At 38.8% G+C, this 21,783-nt stretch overlaps 1 protein-coding gene across 2 annotated transcripts in view; it reads left to right on the top strand.

Moving 5' to 3' along the window:
* The window catches only part of LOC136866262 (uncharacterized), a 445,701-nt gene extending 424,907 nt beyond the window's left edge, over window positions 1–20,794 (top strand). Inside the window, exon 13 of one of the 2 annotated variants that reach the window (XM_067143066.2) lies at window positions 19,691–20,794. In XM_067143066.2, coding sequence (XP_066999167.2) covers window positions 19,691–19,831 — 141 coding nt within the window. In that variant the 3' untranslated portion in view covers window positions 19,832–20,794. The remainder of the gene's footprint in view (window positions 1–19,690) is intronic. The other variant, XM_067143067.2, reaches the window with a different exon arrangement.
* The last annotated feature ends 989 nt before the right edge of the window (window positions 20,795–21,783 follow it).

Raw genomic sequence — 21,783 nt, 5'->3', positions numbered from 1 at the left:
CGTCGTGAAGGTGGAAACCCCACGGGACAACGGGATTACTTCCAAGAGAACATGCCGGGCCCGGTTCAAGACCGGATCAACGTCCAAGAAGAGAGCTGAATATATGATCTCCGGACGACGTGTATAGAAGATGACAGTACGACACAGCCCCCAGCCCTGTTCGGCCTACGAGGAGGTTGTGGGAGTTTTCGACTGGTACTGCAGTATCCACCAACAGAGAGCTGCCTACCAGGTCCTGCTGCATGGGAGGACTAAGTGCGCCAATAAACGCCGTGGGTATTCAACGCCGAGATCGAGCGAACAGGAGACGTGATTGTGGGCGAGTTACTCCGAGGTGACACAAAGCTCGAGACGGCCGACATCTGTGATAAGCTGCGCGACATCAAGATCCGTCCAGGGAGGATGATCGGCGGGAATCGGAACTACGAGGAGGCTTTGACGATGTCCCAGGAGATGGAGCCAGCGATGGCAACGACGCGGCTGGACGGGCCCCTACTAGGAGACAGAGCACCAATGGAAGACGAATCGATGACAAACAGAAGAGGATCCCACCTGACCATGACTGCACCCCAGAAAAGAGGAAATTCAGCAGGGCTAAATCTGGGATGAGCAAACCAGTCCTGTGCATCAACCGGAGGACGACGAAGGCGCTCAAGCCCTGAAAGTAGACGCGGGTGTGGTCGAAAGGAAAACCACCAAAGTTCCAGCTGCCATGCGAGGACTTTCGGATCGTTATCACCAGGAACGAGGACACCGTCGACCGGACCCAGCAGATCCCCCATGGAAAGGTGGTGGCCAACTGAACAAAACGTCTGGCACCGTATCGTAGAGCACCTCAGGATGAGCAGCCTTAAGGAGGGGGCAATGTAGTGGTTAAAATATCCACCATGCCAACTTGCTATGGGTGGGGACATCACCGTATCGGGCCACCCGCTTACGCTTCGACCACGCCAATCACGAGCAAGACTTAAGTGCTAGACTGACCCCCTCTCACTTCTGTTCGTGGTAGCACGGCATGTGGGCTATGGAAATTACCATACGATTAATCTGGAGTCTTCCATCTCTCGAGGTTCCTGTGCACATCCAGCATCCAGACTGTTCTGGAAGAACTGGCGCAGATATATAAGGGAGGAGTGACTTGCCTGGGTGGCAGTTGGTGAGGGTCAGTTGTTAGCGACTGCCAGTGCTGTGAAGTGTGTGAACTGCTATGATTGTCGGACTAGCTGCTACAGTGCGGACTGACGGCGAAGGAGAGAACGTGTAGCTGTGTGACGTGGGACCTTGTGTGTGAATGTAGAACTGTGTAGTGTGAGAACAAGTGAGAAACTAAGGGAGCAAGAGAGTGTGCGGACTGTGTAAGTATGTTTTGTGAGCAAAAGTTGTGTGTAGTCCTGTGTAGTTTAGTGCTTAGCTAATAAATCTTAGAAATAAGACGCTACCAGTTTCTGTACTCATTTATTTACCCAGCCAACTCATAACAATATCATCGAAAGTAGTTGTTTGTACATATGAGGCGTATAGATGCAAACCCAGACATTTTCACTTTCCTTGTTTTTTCAGAAAATGAATAATTAATTATGTACTGTTATAAAGCTCATTTTACTATAACAAGAACATTAAAAATACATTTCTAATTGTGTAATATCTTTCATTTCCAAGAATTTCTTCAAAAATATGGACTAAATAAAGGAAATGTCTGTGTTTGCTTCTAAACCAACATTAGTTGAGACAGATGTCTAGCTGTTTATTGCAGTTTTGGTGGTTTTCTACGGAAATACTAAGTATAAAAGTTTGATATAGTTTTGGGTATTTTTGTGTATCGCAAATGCATAATAATATAACATATCAATAACAAAGTCTAACCATACAAAATAAACATATAATTTTAAAGGACTCTATTATCAATATCCATACCATAGAAGTACAATAAATATATGTTTTAGATTCTGAGATCTCCTATCTCAATTTGTGGTTGGCAAATAGTCATCCACCTCCACCTCATCATCATCCTCCTCCAACCCCACCCCTTCTACTGGATCTATAACATCCTTGTAGAAGTGAAGATTTTCAAGCTGTCTCCAGTCTTCACCAAAATGCCGCTTCAGCAATGAATCTACATCAGAAGTCTTCTCCTTTTTTACAGGTACTCCACAGTTCAGAATATCTGGCCTTACCATGGCAGCAGTCTTCCCTTTCTTAAAGACTGGCTTTGATAAACCTAAATCTGATCTGTAAATGGTTTCCCCTCTTAATTTTTACAGTTCCCTGAGAGCAACTGATAATCATTCTCTTCGCCTCATTGAATTTGTAATGCCACTGTCGTAGGAGTTTCAGTTTTTTTGTTTCTTTTTGCAATCGTAGATAGTCGTGTCTGTGCCATGTTTTATTACAGTCCCATATTGTTTAAATGTATCAAAATAATCTTCTTTGTTTAGAATTGTTGCTCTTTTTTTCAGCATTTTCTCTATTTGGCCGAATACTCTATCAGCAGGTAAATAGCTATGTCCTGCTACAGGAAATATTAATTCAAGAGTCTTGATGGAATGTGGTGCAGTACTAAGCTATTTGAAACACATCACAATCATAGAACAATTTTTATTCTGTCCCCCCCACATCCATCTGAGACTAGCCTGACAGTGTTTATGTCGGAAGGGAAATCAGTATTTTGCAGCCGATGGTATACAGTTGATGCAATCTCATTTGATGATTTGGGGCATTCATTTTCTGTCTAAGCATACATAAACACGTTAGTGGGATCAAGTTCACTTTTAGAAGACCCCTCCACTACGGTGAAATTTTAAATATTCAACTGTCTCGAATAATATCATGTTTGGTCAGGAATTTTCGGCAGAGGCAAATTCTTCTGACAATCGTAGCTAAATGTTTTTACGAAAGGGTCATTATCCCTTACTATATTATAAAAGGAGTTAGCTCGCAAGGTGTGGACATGTTTCTGGCACATTAAATTTGTTTTTGCTTCAACATCATTTTCTCTTTTAATCTTCTCATCTAGCTGAGGACAAACCGAACACAATATCCACAATGTCTATTGTCATACTTTAACAACGCCATGGTTGTTTTTAATTTCACAGATTGCCTATTGTTAACACATTCTACCACAAATACTTGTTTTTAACTTGCACATATTTTGTTACAATCTCAAGTCTAATGTTATATTGTGTTGATTGTTGATGAATACTTTATTACAACATGGTTACTCTTTGATACGAGGATACTATTTTGATCATTTTTAAGCTCAGGGCCCTGACCTAGTTTTTGTGCATTAATGGCTGATGATGTTCGCTATGCCGAACGAAACATGTCCCATTATTTACGATACAAGACTTCCAGTCTACCGGTATTGCCATCATTAAATGTGATGACAGCATCACACACACCAAGCTTCAATGTATGGCATCCCACAAGTACATTTTTAGGTACTCTTTTGTGTTTTCCCTGTCAGACATTTCTTCAGTAGATCTGGATTTTCCAAATCTCTATAAACTGGCTTCATAGCCAACATAACACCCTCAGGTATAGAGTTCTTGTGGGTAAATTTATCTACAGTTCCAGCTACTTCAGCTTTTTTGTATTTACACCATTCGCCAGAACAAAGGTTGTGAATTGGCTTGTCATCTGTTGATATTTTATGGGAAAAGGTTGCCCACACAGCCTTTTTCATATCATCTAGGTTAGTTTTGTTGCTTCTTATCGCTTGACCATAGTATTCTGATAGTTGATGTATGGCATTGTCTAGCAGACGACCCCTTTTGCTCTTGTCATGATCAAATGTACTCAAGATCAGTATCAGATTAGCACAACAGCACAATGTGAAAAAAAATATGCATGTTATACCGAGAATATAGCACTCACAATGTAAACAATAAACCCTATTGTTATGCCAGTCCCACCAACTTGTGCAGCAATGTTTCCACTAGAATTTAAATCAAACCACAGCCTTCTAGACCTTATGGTTCTTGAGATATTAAGTGTTTACTGAAAAATGGTTTATGAAATCCTGAAAATGCCCTTTGCAACTAATTAAATTAAATTAACTTCTAATCAAGCAAATTTAATAAACCACACACCAAATTAATCAGTAAATTCCAAATAATGTTTTGGCATAAAAATCAAAAAATACCATTTTTTCAACAAAATGGTAATTTATACTCCCCTTAAATGATTTTCCATTCAAGCTTATTCATCTACTAATGTCTTCCACACCATCCCAGCGCTGACAGCTTGTAAGTCACTGCTAAGTCAAGCGGGTCTTCTCCTTGCTCCGTAGTCTTCCCACCCCAAAGTTGGCATCATTTTTGTAACACTACTGTTTTGTCAAAAATGGCCCAGAACAAATTATGCTGCTTTCCTTTAAATAATTTCAATTTCTTGAATCAAGTAATCCTACACCGGAAGTATACTCGAATTGGGGTCTTCAATGCCCTCTCCCTGAATATCGTTACTACAACCCCTAAATACCCTCATAAACATATTCTGAAGAGATCTGTAACCTTTATTTACAATCCCGTTAAAGTGATTACTCTGACGAAGATCTTTCCTTATATTAACAACTAGGTACTTTCAGTGCTTCCCACAAAAAATTTTCACTTCAACACTGTCATTGAAACTGAGAGGACTTTACCTCTTGTTGTTACTTAGTCTGACTTTTCACCCTGTTTACGCTCTTGTCTGCTGTCCATCTCGCACCTTTGTTGAGGCCTTTTTGCAGACACTCACAATCCTGTATCTTATCTATTATTCTGTGCAGTACAACCTCATCCACAAAAAGCCAGTTCTTAACTCATATAATTTATATATAAGGAAACATAAAGGTCCATAGATTTATTTGGCACCATCAGGATAAATCCCTATTACAGATGATATAATAAGGCAGAGGTGCAAAAATTTTCTCTGAATTGAGGAGCCAACAAGAATCCCACCAAACTGATACCTATAAATAATAAAGTTCATTTACGGCATAAGTTCAGTAAGACTTACCGTTTTCCAGCGCACACATCTAGGCGTGATAGCACTGTAATTTGTTTCTCTCTCACTCACGTCTCGTGATGGGCGTGATCGTGCGATGGACAGAGCTGCCAACTGTTCATATAAAGAACTACTCCTAGTGACAAAGCCATTGGTCTGGATTCATTAGGGTAGGTTACTGACAAAGGCCATTGTTCTGGATCAAGCAAAGGGGGTCTGGGGGCATAAGCCCCCAGGTTAGAAGCCGCGAAGTGGCCTTTAGGCCTCTAGTATCCCGCGTGACACCTCCATTGGTCTGGATATGTTAGGGTAGGTTAGTGACAAAACAATTGGTCTGGATACGTTAGGGTAGGTTAGTGACAAATCCATTGGCCTACGATCGAGCATAGGGGGCATTAAGGTGAGTTGAATAGAGAACTATTGTTCTTCTGTATTGTACGTTCTTTCTTTACAGATTGCATTCACTTGTGTATTTATTGTGCCATTCTGTATTCTTGTGCACGGGTTGGTAACGGAATTAATTTTACTTCATTGCTGGGACTGTCGTCATATGCCATTGTGTCTCACCCAGTGGAAATGCTGGTTAGGCGATGGACTATGGTGCGTGATAAATTGTATTAGGTTATAAAGCAGAATTATACGGTGGGTGGGTTCTTGGCTGTCGCAGTGAACACATCTCTCCTCTACAAGGTATTCCACTTAAGATTTCTAACATATTATATCCTTATCGTGCTATAAAAGTATGGTAAGTCATACTGAATTTTTACTTCATTTACTGCTGGTACATTCATATTATCATCACATCACACAAAATGTTTGTTTCTAATGACGATCTGACTCTGTCTTGTATAATGTCCATTTGACTAAATAGGGGGGATCTTAAACTGGCTTGCTGGCGGAGTTGAGCAAAATAAAATAGCTCTCGCGGACCAAACACACAACCTGTGGGTGGGGGACACAAAGAATACACTCGTGGTATCCCCTGCCTGTTGTAAGAGGTGACTAAAAGGGGTGACCATGGAATGATTGAATTGGAACCATGAGACTACTTGTAATTAGTACCATCACGCGAGGAACACCATGGGTCGCCTTGACTTGCGAGTAGTACCACTATATTAGGTACACAATAGGTTTGTGATTAGTAGCAACAGAGGGTGAATCAGTATGGGTTTTACAGTACCCGTGATTAGTACCACTATATGAGTGACACCGTGCATCTGCGTTGCCTGTGATTAGCACCCACTGTGTGAGGAACATCACGGGATTGTACAAGTCCCTGTGATTAGTACACCTACGTGAGGAACACCATGGGTTTGCGTTGGCTATGAGTGGTGCCGTAATGTGAGAAACACCATAGATCCGCATTACCTGTGTGTGTTACATTACCTGTGAGTAGTACCACAACGTGTGGAACACCGTAAGCCTACGTTACTCCTGATTAGTACTGCTACATGAGAAATACCGTGGTTCTTACCTTTGTAACAAAAGTACCATTATGAGGAGATTTTGGACCCCTTTCGACAATAAGCATCATTGATTCAGGATTGTGCTTTGGAAGCAGCTCCTTGGTCAGATAGTTCGTGGGAAGGTTGGGCATTGCGGGTCAAATCCACTGATTGTTTTAAGTTCATAATCATTGTTTGTCTCTTTTGTTTTTTTTTTCTAGTCAGTCGATTAATTTTGGAATTATTTTTAACTTTATATATTGTGAGCTGGATCTGCTGATTATTTTTAATTCAATTCATATTCATCCACTCATTCTTCATCATCACATTTTGAATTCTGGTCAGTGGATGAGTTTTGGACTTTTAAATTATCATTACATTTTGTCTCATTTTGTGCCTTCGGGACCGATGACCTAGCTGTTAGGCCCCCTTAAACAACAAACATCATCATCAGCTCTATCATCCAGGAAAATCTGTGAATGGCTTATTATTCTTTGCATTATGCAATATTGAAAAGCTTCTTCAAATTGTCAAACACATTAGAATCCTTTTTTTTTTTTTTTTTTTACACAAATGGCCAGAGACATTGTTTCTGAAAACAATTTTGTATTACACACTGCCAGACAGTGTCTGTGTTGTAAAGATTAGTGATATTTCTTAAATGTTTCTAGTTTAAATGGTCATGTAAAACCTTTTACTACTTTCCAAGACTGATCTGAAGAATTTGGGAACAAAACACAAGATTTACATTGAGCCATACCAGTAGTTTCATCGAATACTAGCCATTTCTGATTGTATTAGACATGTTTGCAAAAGTATTAACTTGTTCAGTTTGGGTTTTGGAAAGTTTATTCCACTGAAGATCAACTTCTAGGATTCCAGCAAGATATCGCAGATATCTTACACAATATCTTATGCATTCGAGAGGTCAAATGGACTGCGTCGCAATTGACCTTTCTAAGGCATTTAATAGGTTAGACAAAACAGTGACTGAATGGGTGGCTATATTTCTAGAAAATAGAACTCAGATAATTAGAGTAGGTGAAGCATTATCTGATCCTGTAATCATTAAGAGGGGAATTCCTCAAGGCAGTGTTTTTGGACCTTTATGTAGAGCAAAATTAGAACCAAGAGAATTATGGATGACCTCAGAAATTCTATAGCTCATTGAAGAAAGCAACAGAGTAAAGGAAATACCATTTGAACAATACAGTGGAACCTTGATTCTCTGTTTTTGGAGGGACCACAGGGGAAAAAAAAGAAAAACGTACGATACGAGAAAACGGAAATCCGGGAACGAATTATAAACATCAACAATTTGGCTAAACATCACAAAAAAGAAATATGTATAATTATAATATTATAAACACACTAGAACCAAATCAAACTACCACACCAATGGGCCTTCGCCTATCAAGTGACCGCAGCTTAGCCCGAAGGCCTGCAGATTATGAGGTGACACTTGGTCAGTGTGACGAGTCCCCTCGGCCGTTATTCCTGACTCTCTAGACCATCTTGCCTTTAAATAACTCTTAAATTAAAGGTAATCGCATAGGCTGAGTGGACCTGGAATCAGCCCTCATAACCAGGTAAAACTGCCTGACCTGGCCGGGATTCAAACCCGGGCCCTCCAGGTAAGGGGCAGACAAGTTAGGCCGCGATGTCAGCTTCAAACATTACCGGTACGCGAGTTGAAAATCTCGAAACTTTACATTGAGTTTTACCAGGAAAACGTTAACAGTTTCCCATGAAAACTTCTTTCAGTTCAGCAACTTCGATCAGCTAAACTCTTTGAAAAATCTAATAATGCCAAGCCAAACAGCAGTCAACCACAAGTAGTTTTTAATTCTCTAATCTAATAAAATAAAGCACCTTAGATTGAAAAGCGCCCAACATAATGGCAAAATCCCCTCTTTTTTTTTTTTTAATCTTCCATTGTAATTCACCAGAATACTGTTCATAGTGAGTTTCTGGAAATCTTGTACTGCGTAAATTAGACCTACATCATCTTTTAAAGGTTATGTTGAACTGGGAAATATGGTATTGAATGTAAGTATCAATTCTATCAGATTGGAAAGAGAAAAAATATCATCAAAACTTCAGAAATTACGGTTATTCGTGACCGTGAGCTCAGGTGGAAAGCGTGCTTGCTGTACAAGTCAGTACAAGTGGGAATTGATACATATTTTTTAAAATGTAACTTATACAAATAAAATGATTACAGTTTTTATGACATTTTAACACACAAACTTAAAATTCCCAGTCTTATATTAGGACCAAAACAGTAATAGGCAGTTGGAAAAACTTCCATGGCTTTATGTATGGAAGATGTGATATCCTGTTCTGATCTCTCTAACATAATCGTATATGATTGTAGTAAAATACTAAATTTGTGTTAAGAAGGGGCAGTTTCGATTCCTGCCTGAAAGGCCAGTGACTACAGTGCCCTAAGGGAAGTCCCGAAAACCTGTTCAGCGATATAATCTAAAAGAAAGTTAAAAAAAAAAAACCCTGGCAGTGTTGTCAACTCGGTGGTTTTCACACTAAATCTAGTGTTTTTTTTACTATTTGTCAGTGGGTGAATTGTAACACACGGTGGGCAATGGAATATCTAGTCTTTTTCATTATGTCATTGGATATTTTGGTGGTTTTTGAGTTAATCTTTTGTACAGTATAATTTTGTTGTTGTTTGAGTCATCAGTCCATAGACTGGTTTGATGCCGCTCTCCATGCCACCCTATCCTGTGCTAACCTTTTCATTTCTACGTAACTGCTGCATCCTACATCTGCTCTAATCTGCTTGTCATATTCATACCTTACTGTTCTTACCACCTACACTTCCTTCAAAAACCAACTGCACAAGTCCTGGGTGTCTTAAGATGTGTCCTATCATTCTATCTCTTCTTCTTGTCAAATTTAGCCAAATCGATCTCCTCTCACCAATTCGATTCAGTATCTCTTCATTCGTGATCAATCTATCCATCTCACCTTCAGCATTCTTCTGTAACACCACATTTCAAAAGCTTCTATTCTCTTTCTGAGCTAGTTATCGTCCATGTTTCACTTCCATACAATGCTACGCTCCACACGAAAGTCTTCAAAAACATCTTTCTAATTCCGATATGAATGTTTGAAGTGAGCAAATTTCTTTTCTTAAGAAAGCTCTTCCTTGCTTGTGCTAGTCTGCATTTTATGTCCTCCTTACTTCTGCCATCGTTAGTTACTTTACTACCCAAGTAACAATATTCATCTACTTCCTTTAAGACTTTGTTTCCTAATCTAATATTTCCTACATCACCTGCCTTCGTTCGACTGCGCTCCATTACTTTTGTTTTGGACTTATTTATTTTCATCTTGTACTCCTTACCCAAGACTTCATCCATACCATTCAGCAACTTCTCGAGATCTTCTGCAGTCTCAGATAAAATAACAATATCATCGGCAAATTTCAAGGTTTTGATTTCCTCTCCTTGGATTGTGATTCTCTTTCCATATACCTCTTTGATTTCCTTTACTGCCTGTTCTATGTAAACATTAAAAAGAAGGGGGGACAAACTGCAGCCTTGCCTCACTCCTTTCTGGATTGCTGCTTCTTTTTCAAAGCCCTCGATTCTTATCACTGCAGACTGATTTTTATACAGATTGTAGATAATTCTTCGTTTTCGGTATCTGATCCCAATCACCTTCAGAATCGTAAATAGCTTGGTCCAATCAACATTATTGAATGCCTTTTCTACACTTATGTAAGGATATAACCGAAGTAGGACGGGATAGGACGGGCCTATGCCAATCGAATATGTAGTGTGACCTAAATGCAACAGAGAAAGAAGAATAGGGAGGGGGGGGGGCACATGGGGAGCGGGATTTCCGCTTACGTGTGCCTCGCAGAAATTAGAGAATGGTGAGAAATTAGTGTTTGACAGCTTTTAGATCAGGTGGGGTCTTCCATTTGGTGGGCCTCAAGAGAAAAGGCCGGGCATGTTATCCCTGGGAAGGTGGCTCCTTTTCTCACCAGGGCTGGATAACACGACCGGGTGGTAGTTATGCATAATCCCATCCATGCATTTATTCTGCGAACTGAATGCTCTCTCCTCAGTTGGTGGCTATCCGTGACTGGGAGAGAAGCGTTCATTCATTTATTCATGCATGCATGACAATTTAATTCGGTCATGGAATCATTCATTAAAAAGAAAACTCATTCAGGCATTTATATTCACACATGTTTATTGTCTGTGAAAATGGAGGAGAACTCTGTACAGACTTATGACAAATAAAGAAATGCCTTTTCTAGATCTACGAATGCCATGTATGTGGGCTTGTCCTTGATTCGATCCTCTAAGATCAGACGTAAAGTTACGATTGCTTCACGTGTTCCTACATTCCTTCTGAAGCCAAATTGATCTTCTCCCAACTCAGATTCAACTTGTTTTTCCATTCTTTTGCAAATAATACGTGTTAAAATTTTGCAGGCATGAGATACTAAACTTGTCAGCACCGGCGTTCTTGGGAATAGGTCTAATCACATTCTGCCGAAAATCGGGATGGGACTTCTCCTGTCTCATACATCTTACGCACTAAATGGAATAACCTTGCCATGCTGCTTTCTCCAAAGGCAGTCAGTAATTCAGAAAGAATGTCATCAATTCCAGGTGCCTTGTTCCTATTTAGGTTTCTCAGAGCTCTGTCAAACTCTGACCTCAAAATTGGGTCTCCCATTTCATCAGCATCAACAGCCTCTTCTTGTTCCTGAACCAAATTATCTACATCTTTACTTTGATACAACTGTTGGATATGTTCTTGCCATCTTTCTGCTTTGTCTTCTTTCCGTAGAAGTGGCTTTCCATCTGAGCTCTTAATATTCATACACCTAGAATTCCTTTCTCCAAAGGTTTCCTTGATTTTCCTGTGTGCAGCATCTACTTTTCCCAGGACCATACAGCCTTCAACATCCTTGCACTTCTCCTTCAGCCATTCTTCCTTAGCTACCTTGCACTTTCTATCCACTTGATTCTTTAATCACCTGTATTCTTTTCTGCCCTCTTAATTTCTAGCATTCTTGTATTTTCGTCATTCATCAGTCAGGTCTAGTATCTCCTGAGTTGTCCACTGATTCTTAGTTGATCTTTTCTTCCTTCCTAACATCTCTTCAGCAGCCCTACTGACTTCATTTTTCATGACTATCCACTCTTCCTCTATTGTGTTTCCTTCAGGCTTTTCATTTAGCCCTTGCGCCACATGCTCCTTGAAACAATCCCTGACACTCTTTTCTTTCAACTTGTCTAGATCCCATCTTTTTGCATTCTTTCCTTTCTTCAATTTCTTCAACTTCAGATGGCATTTCATAACCAACAAGTTGTGGTCAAGAGTCCACATCTGCTCCTGGGAAAGTTTTGCAATCCAACACATCGTTTCTGAATCTCTGCCTAATCATAATGAAGTCTATTTGATACCTTCCAATGTCTCCAGGTCTCGTCCACGTATACAGCCGTCATTTGTGGTGTTTGAACCAAGTATTGGCAAGGACTAAAGTATGATCAGTGCAGAATTCAACCAGCTGAGTTCCTCTTTCATTCCTTTCTCCCAATCCGAATTCCCCTACTGTATTACCTTCTCCTCCTTGGCGTACCACTGCATTCCAGTCTCCCATCACAAGTAGATTTTCGTCACCTTTTACATATTGTATTAAATCTTCTATTTCTTCATATATTCTTTTGATTTTCTCATCATCTGGTGAACTAGTAGGCATATAGACCTGCACTATTGTGGTGGGCATTGGTTTGGTGTCTATCTTGACGACAATATGATGCTGGTCGTAGTAGTTTACCCGCTGCCCTATTCTCTTATTCATTATTAAACCAACTCCTGCATTTCCCCTGCTTGATTTCGTGTTGATAATTCAGTAATCACCTGACCAAAAATCCTGTTCTTCCTGCCAACGTACTTCACTTATACCAAGTACATCTAACTTCAGTCTGTCCATCTCCCTTTTCAGATTCTCTAACCTACCACAACGATTCAAACTAATATTCCACGCTCCGACTCACAGAATGTCAGTATCCATCGTCCTGATGATCGCCCCCTCTCGTGTAGTCCCCACCCGGAGATCCGAACGGGGGACTAGTTTACCTCCGGAATATTTTATCCGGAAGGAAACCATCATCAGTACATCATTCATACAGAGAGAGCTGCATGTCCTCGGGAGTTAGTTACGGCTCTAGTTTCCCGTTGCTTTCAGCCATGTAGCAGTATCAACACAGCCAAGCCATGTTGAGTATTATTACAAGGCCATATCAGTCAATCATCTAGACTGCCGCCCTTGCAACTTCCGAGAGGTTGCTACCCTCCTTTCGATGAACCATTCGCTAGTCTGGTCTCTCAACAGGTACCCATCCGATATGGTTGCACCTGCGGCTAGGCTATCTGCGTCATCGGGACACGCAAGCCTCCCCACCACGGCTAGGTCACATGGTTAATAGAATATAATAATGTAACAGTTCAAATTTAAGTTCTTGACATTTACTGTCATGATGCCATCAAGAGGCGAGCCAGGGAAGACTTAAACTATAGGTGAAGGTGAGATGTAGGGGATTCCCTTAAAAATAAGGAAGCAAGGAACGCTTTTGTGTGTGTTCCTTTCTTCTTTCATAGTAAAGTGTCACTGCTTCAAGTGTCAAATGCACTTAAGATTGTCATAGTCATTGATTCACCTTCTTGAATCAGGTGACTCGGACACCAGCGCAAAGTTGGAAAAATGTGTCCTTTGCAAAATGATCTCAAACCATGGACCCGTTAATTTCTGGTGTAAAGCGATGAAACACTGCAATGCACATAAGACAGTTGTTGTTTTTCTTTTTTTTTTCTAGGGGCTTTACGTCGCACCGACACAGATAGGTCTTATGGCAACGATGGGATAGGAAAGGCCTAGGGGTTGGAAGGAAGCGGCCGTGGCCTTAATTAAGGTACAGCCCCAGCATTTGCCTGGTGTGAAAATGGGAAACCACGGAAAACCATTTTCAGGGCTGCCGATAGTGGGATTCGAACCTACTATCTCCCGGATGCAAGCTCACAGCAATAAGACAGTTTATTTCAGAAGCTGGCAATATTTGCACTGCCACACCTCGCATTGCCATGGTCAAATGTGGAATTGGGGAGAGATTTATAGTGAGTAGAACATTTTAAAATCTAAAGCCAAAAATAGAATGAGACCCGAAATGATATATTTGCTTTTATCGATTTGGGCAGGATTAAGAACACACGAACAATGCTGCCATATGATCTACCAAACGAAGTATCATAACAAGCAGGGACTGTTATTTCTCTGTGTCTTTTATCAAAGTGTTTGAAAAATACATCAGTGATTACATATGACTGCCTTGAAATATAATTTGAATACTTTAAGCATTGGAACTACAAGGATGTAGTTAATTTTACTATTGTTGTAGAATTTTTGTAATTCAACAGAGCTTGAGGAGGTAATGGTTGGGAGGGAGTCGGCAGTGGGTCGTCTGGTGGTTTCTGATGGTTTTTAAGCAGTCGTTTAGTTTGTGATCCTATTCCACTGTTGGCAATACTGAACCCTGGACATAATGTAGATGTTTTACAGCTACGAACATTTGACGAAACTCGTTCAGTCTTCAAGTAGAGCTGTCGAAATGCGCTCTGTGTTCTTCCAATTGTTGTTGCCACATGCTGCTTTATGATTTGAGTTTTCCTTTATGCAAGTTTACCGCCGATCGCTTTTCCAGTATAGTACTTGCTCTAATTATTGCAATGACAATGCAATTAAAGCCAAGATCCGTAAATATGCCGTAGCCGTCCTTTTGTGAGATACAGTTTCTTGAAAAATGCTTGATCAAGGATTATCGTTGATGAAACTGAAAAATACTGCATGGTTGATCCGGGAAATAATTTCTTCGAGGAACGGATAATGCAGGATTTTTACTACGTGATTTAATTAGGATGCTTGCAGGACCACGTAATTTGAACGAATAATCGGGAAAACATAATTTCTGAGAACGTATAATTGAGGTACTACTGTACAAAGAGTAAAAAACTTTATATCAGTGAAATGCGGAGTACCCAAGACAACTGGATGAAATAAATAATTGGAGAAACTGAAAATGATTTGAAGAAATGGTATTCTGATAAAGCTTACTTTAAGATAAACTCTCTGAGCTACAAGAAAAAAACTAAAAGCAATATGGTAAAAAAAAAAAAAAAAAAGATGAAATAACTGCTCTTTCAAATCAAAAATGTTAGTGACCGATGGAAAGAATACCTTCAGGACTTATATGATGGAGAATATATATTGTCAATATTGAAGATGATTTGGAGGTTGTGAAATCAGTTCAAGAATGTTTAGCAGATACCCTGTTAAGCATTTTAAGTAATATCCTTTCAGTACGGACCCAGAAATGAAGCTTACAGTTCAAGAAGTCGATTGAGGACTGCCCATCACTACAGTAGAGTTCGATGCAGCATTCTATAAACTAGAACAGAACAAAGCCATTGGTGTGAATGCCATTCCAGCGGAATTCTCGACAAACTGTGATGATACCATGAAAAACGGTTTGTTTGAAGTGATTAGTGAATGCTACATACAAGGAACCTCACCAGCTGATTTTATTAGAAGTAGAACAGTTACACTCCCCATAAAAGGAAATCCATACAATTGTTTGAACATTAGCAATCCTTTCTCATGTTTCTGAGATTTTACATACCATTAAAGACAGAATTAGAAGGAAAATACAACAACAATTGGACAACGATCACTATGGCTGTAGAACACAAAAATGAACTAGGGAGGCTCTGTTAGCGTTACGTCAAATTTTGGAAAGAAGGCTACAAGTGAACAGGAAAACTAATGTAACATTTATTGACTTGAAAAAAGCCTTTGATTAATGTTGAGTGGAAATTGCTTTTCCAGTTAATGGGGAATATATAGGACTTGACTGGAAAGACAGGCATCTTCTTCTGAATCCATATAAAGCTCAAACCACGGAAGTTAATATTAATGGTACGACAGAAGAAGCAAAAATTAGAAGAGGAGTAAAACAAAGCTACCCAATGTCACCTCATCTTTATAACCCATTTGTAGAAAATGCAGTTAGGAATATGAAAGAACGTACTAAAAGGGTGAATATTAATGGTATTCTGGTGCACGGTTTCTGCTTTGCAGATGATATGGCTATCTTAGGTAATTATGAAAGAGATATGAGTAAGATGCTAAGAACATTCTACAATTCCTTAGAAAAAATTTAACTAAATATAAATATAACAAAATTCTTGACAGTAGACAAAATGAAGCCTACAGCTTAAATTAAATAACACACCGATAGAACAAGTCACAGAATGAATTCTCCTGTTTGGGTAGTGTAATTACATCTGATAACAGGTCCCTTTCGGAAATCAAGAAAAGAACAGTGGTAACAAAACAAGCCTTCTGAAATACGAAACTTATTGCTAAACAACCATCTCAGTTTGGAGACCAGAAAATAATTTGTTTGGAGTGTACTACCGTATGGATGTGAAACCTGGACATTAGGAAAACAGGAAGAAACAAAACTTGAAGCTGCAGAAATATGGTTTTGGAGAAGAATTACAAAAAGAAGTTGGATGAATAAACAAATGATCTTATGTTTTATGTAGAGGAGGATCGATGTTTAAATATGATAAAGGAGAGGAAAAAAAAGTTCTTTGGACACGTACTGAGACATAACTCTCTTCTCCTCACCATCATCAAAGTTAGAGTACAAGGAAAGAAACCCAGGAGACAGCCAAGGATGTTATACATCAGGAAATCTGTCAGTGAGCTGGCATATGGTACATACAGCAACATGAAGAGACTAGCAATTGATCGTCAGATGTGACTACAGCGACAAGACATTGCCCTTAGAAAATGATGATGATGATATAAATGATATGAGTTAAGAACTGGAATTGGGGATAAGGCTTTTTGTAGATGATGTAATATTGTAAAGAGTAATAAATTTTACAAGATCATGAGCAACTGCAAAAAGACCTCAACAATGCTGTGAGATGGACAGCAGGCAATGTTATGATGATAAACAGGTTTAAAAGTCAGGTTGTGAGTTTCACAAATAGCAAAAGTCCTCTCAGTTGTAATTACTGCATTGATGGGGTGAAAGTTACTTACAGGGTCACTGTAAGTTTAATATTAGGAAAGATCTTCATTGGGGTAATCACATAAATGAGATTGTAAATAAAGTGTACAGTCTCTGATAAGACCCCCAACTAGAGTTTAGTTCCAGTGTATGGTACTCTCACCAGGATTGTCTGATTCAAGAACTGGGAAAAAATCCAAAGAAAAGCAGCTCGATTTGTTCTGGGTGATTTCCAACAAAAGAGTAGCATTACAAAAATGTTGCAAAGTTTGGGCTGGGAGGACTTGGGAGGGGGGAGACATGCTGCTTGACTAAGGGCCGGTTCTACCACCTACTGGTAAAGTAGTGCGTAACTTGCCCTCCGCGTAAAAGGATGTTTCCGTTCGACCACCCCCCAGGTAGCGCTATCGGCAGCGTAAATCATAGCTACCCAGCGCGTAATTTATCTGCCACTTCGAGGGCCCGATAAGACTTTACCTTAAGAGTTATAAATTTCATGTTGTTGGTCCATATTGAACTGAGAATAACATATGAGTAACAACACAGTAAAGGTTTCCACCTATTCAATACAAAATATATTCACAATATTTTAAAATTACATTGAACTAGTTTCGACCCATTTAGGGGTCATCATCAGCCACATCAAAGCAAAGTTCACTCTTGACGAAATCTTACTGTTAAAATTAACATGTTCTTAGGATTTCGTCAAGAGTGATCTTTGCTTTGATGTGGCTGATGATGACCCCTAGATGGGTGGAAACTAGTTCCATGTAATTTTAAAATATTGTGAATATATTTTGTATTGAATAGGTGGAAACCTTTACTGTGTTGTTACTCATATGGTAAGACTTAACCTGTCGGGCAAGTTTTGAGAGTTGAACATTATTAGCTGTATTTCTGGTGACATGCAACTTAAATTAGCTTAGTATACTGAAAAAAAGCATGATACTGTAACAGTGGCCGATATTGTATTGCAGGATCTTGAACATTAATGCATTCCTTGAGTTGCAACGGTCACACCAGCCTCTTGCCTCGATAGCTTAGGGAACACATTTTATATGTCAAGCTTTCGTAAAGAAACTTTAAAATGATATAAAATCAAAATCTATTTGGAAATCATTTCAAATAGGCTTTAATTTTTCTACTTTTTCAGTTTTTCAGAAACGAGGTATAACTTAATCTATGTATCCTAAATACCTGAAGTGTTCCGTAGCGTAATGGCTAAGACGCTCGCCTCGTAGTACGAGGTACGCAGGTTCATGTCTTTAATCGTGACGAATCTTTTTTATTTCCATTATTAGAGTTGTGTTCATCTGTATGCCTCTTTTCATATGTTCTTTTGTTAATAATATATTTCATTGAAATATTTAATCACAATATTATGTCTACTAGGAAATTGCTTTATATGTATGCTACTTATAGAAAGTGGTGTTAATATTAATAGCACATAGGACTGTCGCCCAGGTAGCAGATTCCCTATTAGTTGTTTACATAGTCTTCTTGTAAATTATTTCGAAGAAATTGGAAACTATTCCATTCCCGAATTCCTCTTCCTATGAATGGATATTTATCCTGATTAGTTATTTACATTTACAGTACCTTCCAACTTTATCTTCATAAAGTTGAACATTAGAATGAAATGCTTTATCAGTAAATGGAAGCACATGGAACTAAACAAGGTCACAGAACTAGAGCATCGTGGAGATACTTAATCAATTCACAGAAGCCTGCAGATAGAATGCTCAAAGGCAATAAGTCCGTAAAGATGATGTGTGTGTGTATACGTATATGGAAGCGCGTAAAAGAGAGTTAAGAACAACGGCAGGGAACGAAAATATATTTTAAAATGTAAATTAGGAATACGATGAAAACCTGCGTACCTTCTATTACAGAGCGAGCGACTTGACCAATCTACTACGAGAATGCTTTTCAAAAACGCTGCCTTACTGGCGTAAGAAAATGTAATCTCGAGATTTTAATCCCAATTAGGTATTGATATTGAAGATCATAGATTAAAATCACGAAAGTTTGACATAAATCGTTGTCCATAACTCTTAAGACTCCCTTATTAGGCTTTTTGGTGATAATCAGCAGACGCAATCACAGGGAAATAAGACAATCGAAATGAGTTTCATGCATCTGACGATAGATAGCACCACACTCGAAAGCGAGAAGTCGCTGAAAATCAGTTTAGCCAACTTCGTATATCGGTGTCTAGCTCCTAGCGCTTGCGCGGAGGTGGTTGGACGCAAACCAAAGTACCAGCCGATTTACACCTCCAGGTAGTTTACCTCCCGGGCAGCTGCCAGCCACTTTACCAGCAGATGGTAGAACCAGTCCTAAGTGGTAAGTTCATAGCTGTCAGTGGTGAGATGGTAAGGAATGACATTTATAGACAAGTAAGTGTGAGTGGTGTTTTTAAAAGTAGGGAAGATCACAATATCAACATAAAGTTGGAGGTTAAGAGGACAAATTGGAGCAAATATTCATTTGCAGGAAGAGGAGTTTGGAATTGGAATAATTTACTAAGGGAGATGTTCAATAAATTTCCAAATTCTTTGCAGTTATTTAAGAAAAGACTTAAGTAAACAACTGATAGGAAATCTGGCATGTGAGTGACTGACCTAAATGCCATTCAGTGGTGATTGATTGATTGATTGATTGATTGATTGATTGATTGATTGATCGATTGATCGATCGATCGACCATCCACCATAACATAACAGAAGATCCGAGGAGAGCGTACTCTGAATCACTGGAGGATTTAGTGGTAACATCTACCAAGGCCATACAGAGGCTAGACAATCTGGTCATATACCTTTGAAATCCATAGGGGTTAACTTGAAGGTTTTAATGGTCTGCTCCAGTTCACGTACGCTTGAACGTGCGTGTGGGTTGTTGTTTGTTTGTTTTTTTTTTTTTTTTTTTTTTTTTGCATAATAATGAAATAATCTGAAGAAGAAAAAGAGGCAGATTTCATTAAATTATAAAAGAAACAACTTCCCTTCCTTTTCTGCTTCTGATCAGCTATTTGTATAGTACTTTACAGGAATGTGACAAGTACATTCTGAAAGTCATAATAGAAATATGCGTAAATTGATCATATTAACTTTTTTTTTTTATGTACTGTTGCAGCCTAAGCTTGCTCCAGGCCTTGCTCTGAAGAAAAAAGGAGTTTCATCCCTTGTAGCTAAATGGCAGCAAGTACAACAGGAAGTTCGTAGGGACTACAAGAATATGGACAGTGAGGATGGTGTTTCATCCACTCACAAGTGAATTAGTCAAGAAGTCAAAAGTGCCTCCGAAAATGATTGCATGAGTAAACATGATCTCATCTTTATTCAAAGCTGTACATATATTTTTTTATTCATATATATATATATATATATATACATACACAGTACATAATGTGTTTGTATCTACAACTGTTTAACATTAACATATTCAGTTGTGCTTTTTGTAATATTGTAAATTTATCAAGTTGTCAACAGTGATTCAAAAGATTCATGATTCACAATATAGATATTATTTCATATTATAAACTTTGTTATTCTATGTACATAGTCGTAATTTTAATTAAAATGCGTAATTTGATTATACTTTCTGTGAAATTACATTTTGATGATATTCTTCTGAACCAAAGGAGGAGGAGGAGGAGGATGATGATGATAATAATGACCATAATTTTGTCCCATAGGTGTTCTTTTACATGCCAGTAAAATTAGTGACACAAGGCTGGCGTATTTGGACTCTTTCAAATACCACTGAACTGAGTCAGGATCAAACTCACCAATTTGAGCTCAGAAGGTCATCCCTTCACCTCAGCTACTCAGTGTGACTTGGCAGGGGAATATTTAAAATATAATTTGATTGTTCTTCATTCCATCATGATATAGTGTGAAATAAGAGTCCTATATCTTGTTCATCTGCGTACTATAAAACCTGAGTCATTGTCCGTTAATAATAGACAGTATTGACTTACTTGACTTATTTTCTTTCATTCTTATGTGGAACATAGGACCTCGACAAAATTTCCCCAGGTTGTTCTATCTGCCACCAATGCTGTCACCTCCTTGTTGACTTAAGCAATCTCTCTATCGTTCTCTTCCAGGTAATCCTCGGTCTGCCTTGCTTGCAACTACCTTGTGAATTAAATGTTAAAAACTTCATTGTATTGACAGTATGATACTTCAAAATAAAAAGACTTGAGGTTTCCACCTTTTCAATACATAATATAATCACATTAGTGATTAAGTTACATTAATGTAAAAAAAAATATTTGCAGGACGTTTCGTTTCGAATCCATTGTTCATGTGTTGTACGATAAGTTAACGCAGATTTAAGTCTCATTAGTAATTTTGCATTGAGTAACAATCTCAAAATTAACCCTCTTAAAACACAAGCAATAAGCATTGGCACTTCGAAAAACATACACGTCTTAAAACAATATGAAATTCCTCCAGTAGCACTAAACAGCACCATTATTCCATATTGTGAAATAGTTATGAATCTTGGTTTGGGTATAAGCAAAACATTGAACTGGTCGCAACGTGTGACGAAATTGTGCCAAAAGATATATCAAAGCCTGCATCCCCTGAAGCGGTTTAAAAATATATTTCCTTGGTCCCAGAAAATAAAGCTCATTCAGTCACCTTTGTTTCCAATTCTCGAATACTGTGATACCATTTTTATTAATATCAGTAATGAGCAAGGCATGAGACTGCAACGTGCCCAAAATGCATGCATCAGGTATGCATTCAACATACGTCCATATGCCTACGTATCCCCATACTATAGACAGTTATCTTTGTTACGACTGAATGACAGATGTAGACTCCATGCAACTACTTTGGTGTATCAAGTGCTTTGTGAAAACACTCCTCCTTACCTATCCACCAGATTTTGCTACCTTAGTTCACTACTCCTGTTCAATACCTGGTCAGGCTGTACGCTAGAAATTCCTGTACATCGAACCGCAACCTACAACAGATCGTTCACGATCACCGCCACAAGCTGGTGGAATGAACTCCCCAATGACATCAGGGAAGGTAAATCTAAGACAAAATTTAAAATCCTTTGCCGGCTTCATCTTATAAGCACTTCCAGTTGTTCTTGGGTGTGAATAGGATGCATGAATGAGAGTGAATATGGTTGTTCATTGTAATATGTTCTAGTTTATACTTTAGTTATACTTTACTTAGTTTAGTTAGACATACTTTAGTTAGTTT

The sequence above is a fragment of the Anabrus simplex genome, chromosome 3 (genome assembly GCF_040414725.1).
Source record: "Anabrus simplex isolate iqAnaSimp1 chromosome 3, ASM4041472v1, whole genome shotgun sequence".
NCBI lineage: Eukaryota > Metazoa > Arthropoda > Insecta > Orthoptera > Tettigoniidae > Anabrus > Anabrus simplex.
The sequence above is the reverse complement of the archived record's forward strand: the minus strand, read 5'-3'. Positions and strand labels throughout refer to the sequence as shown.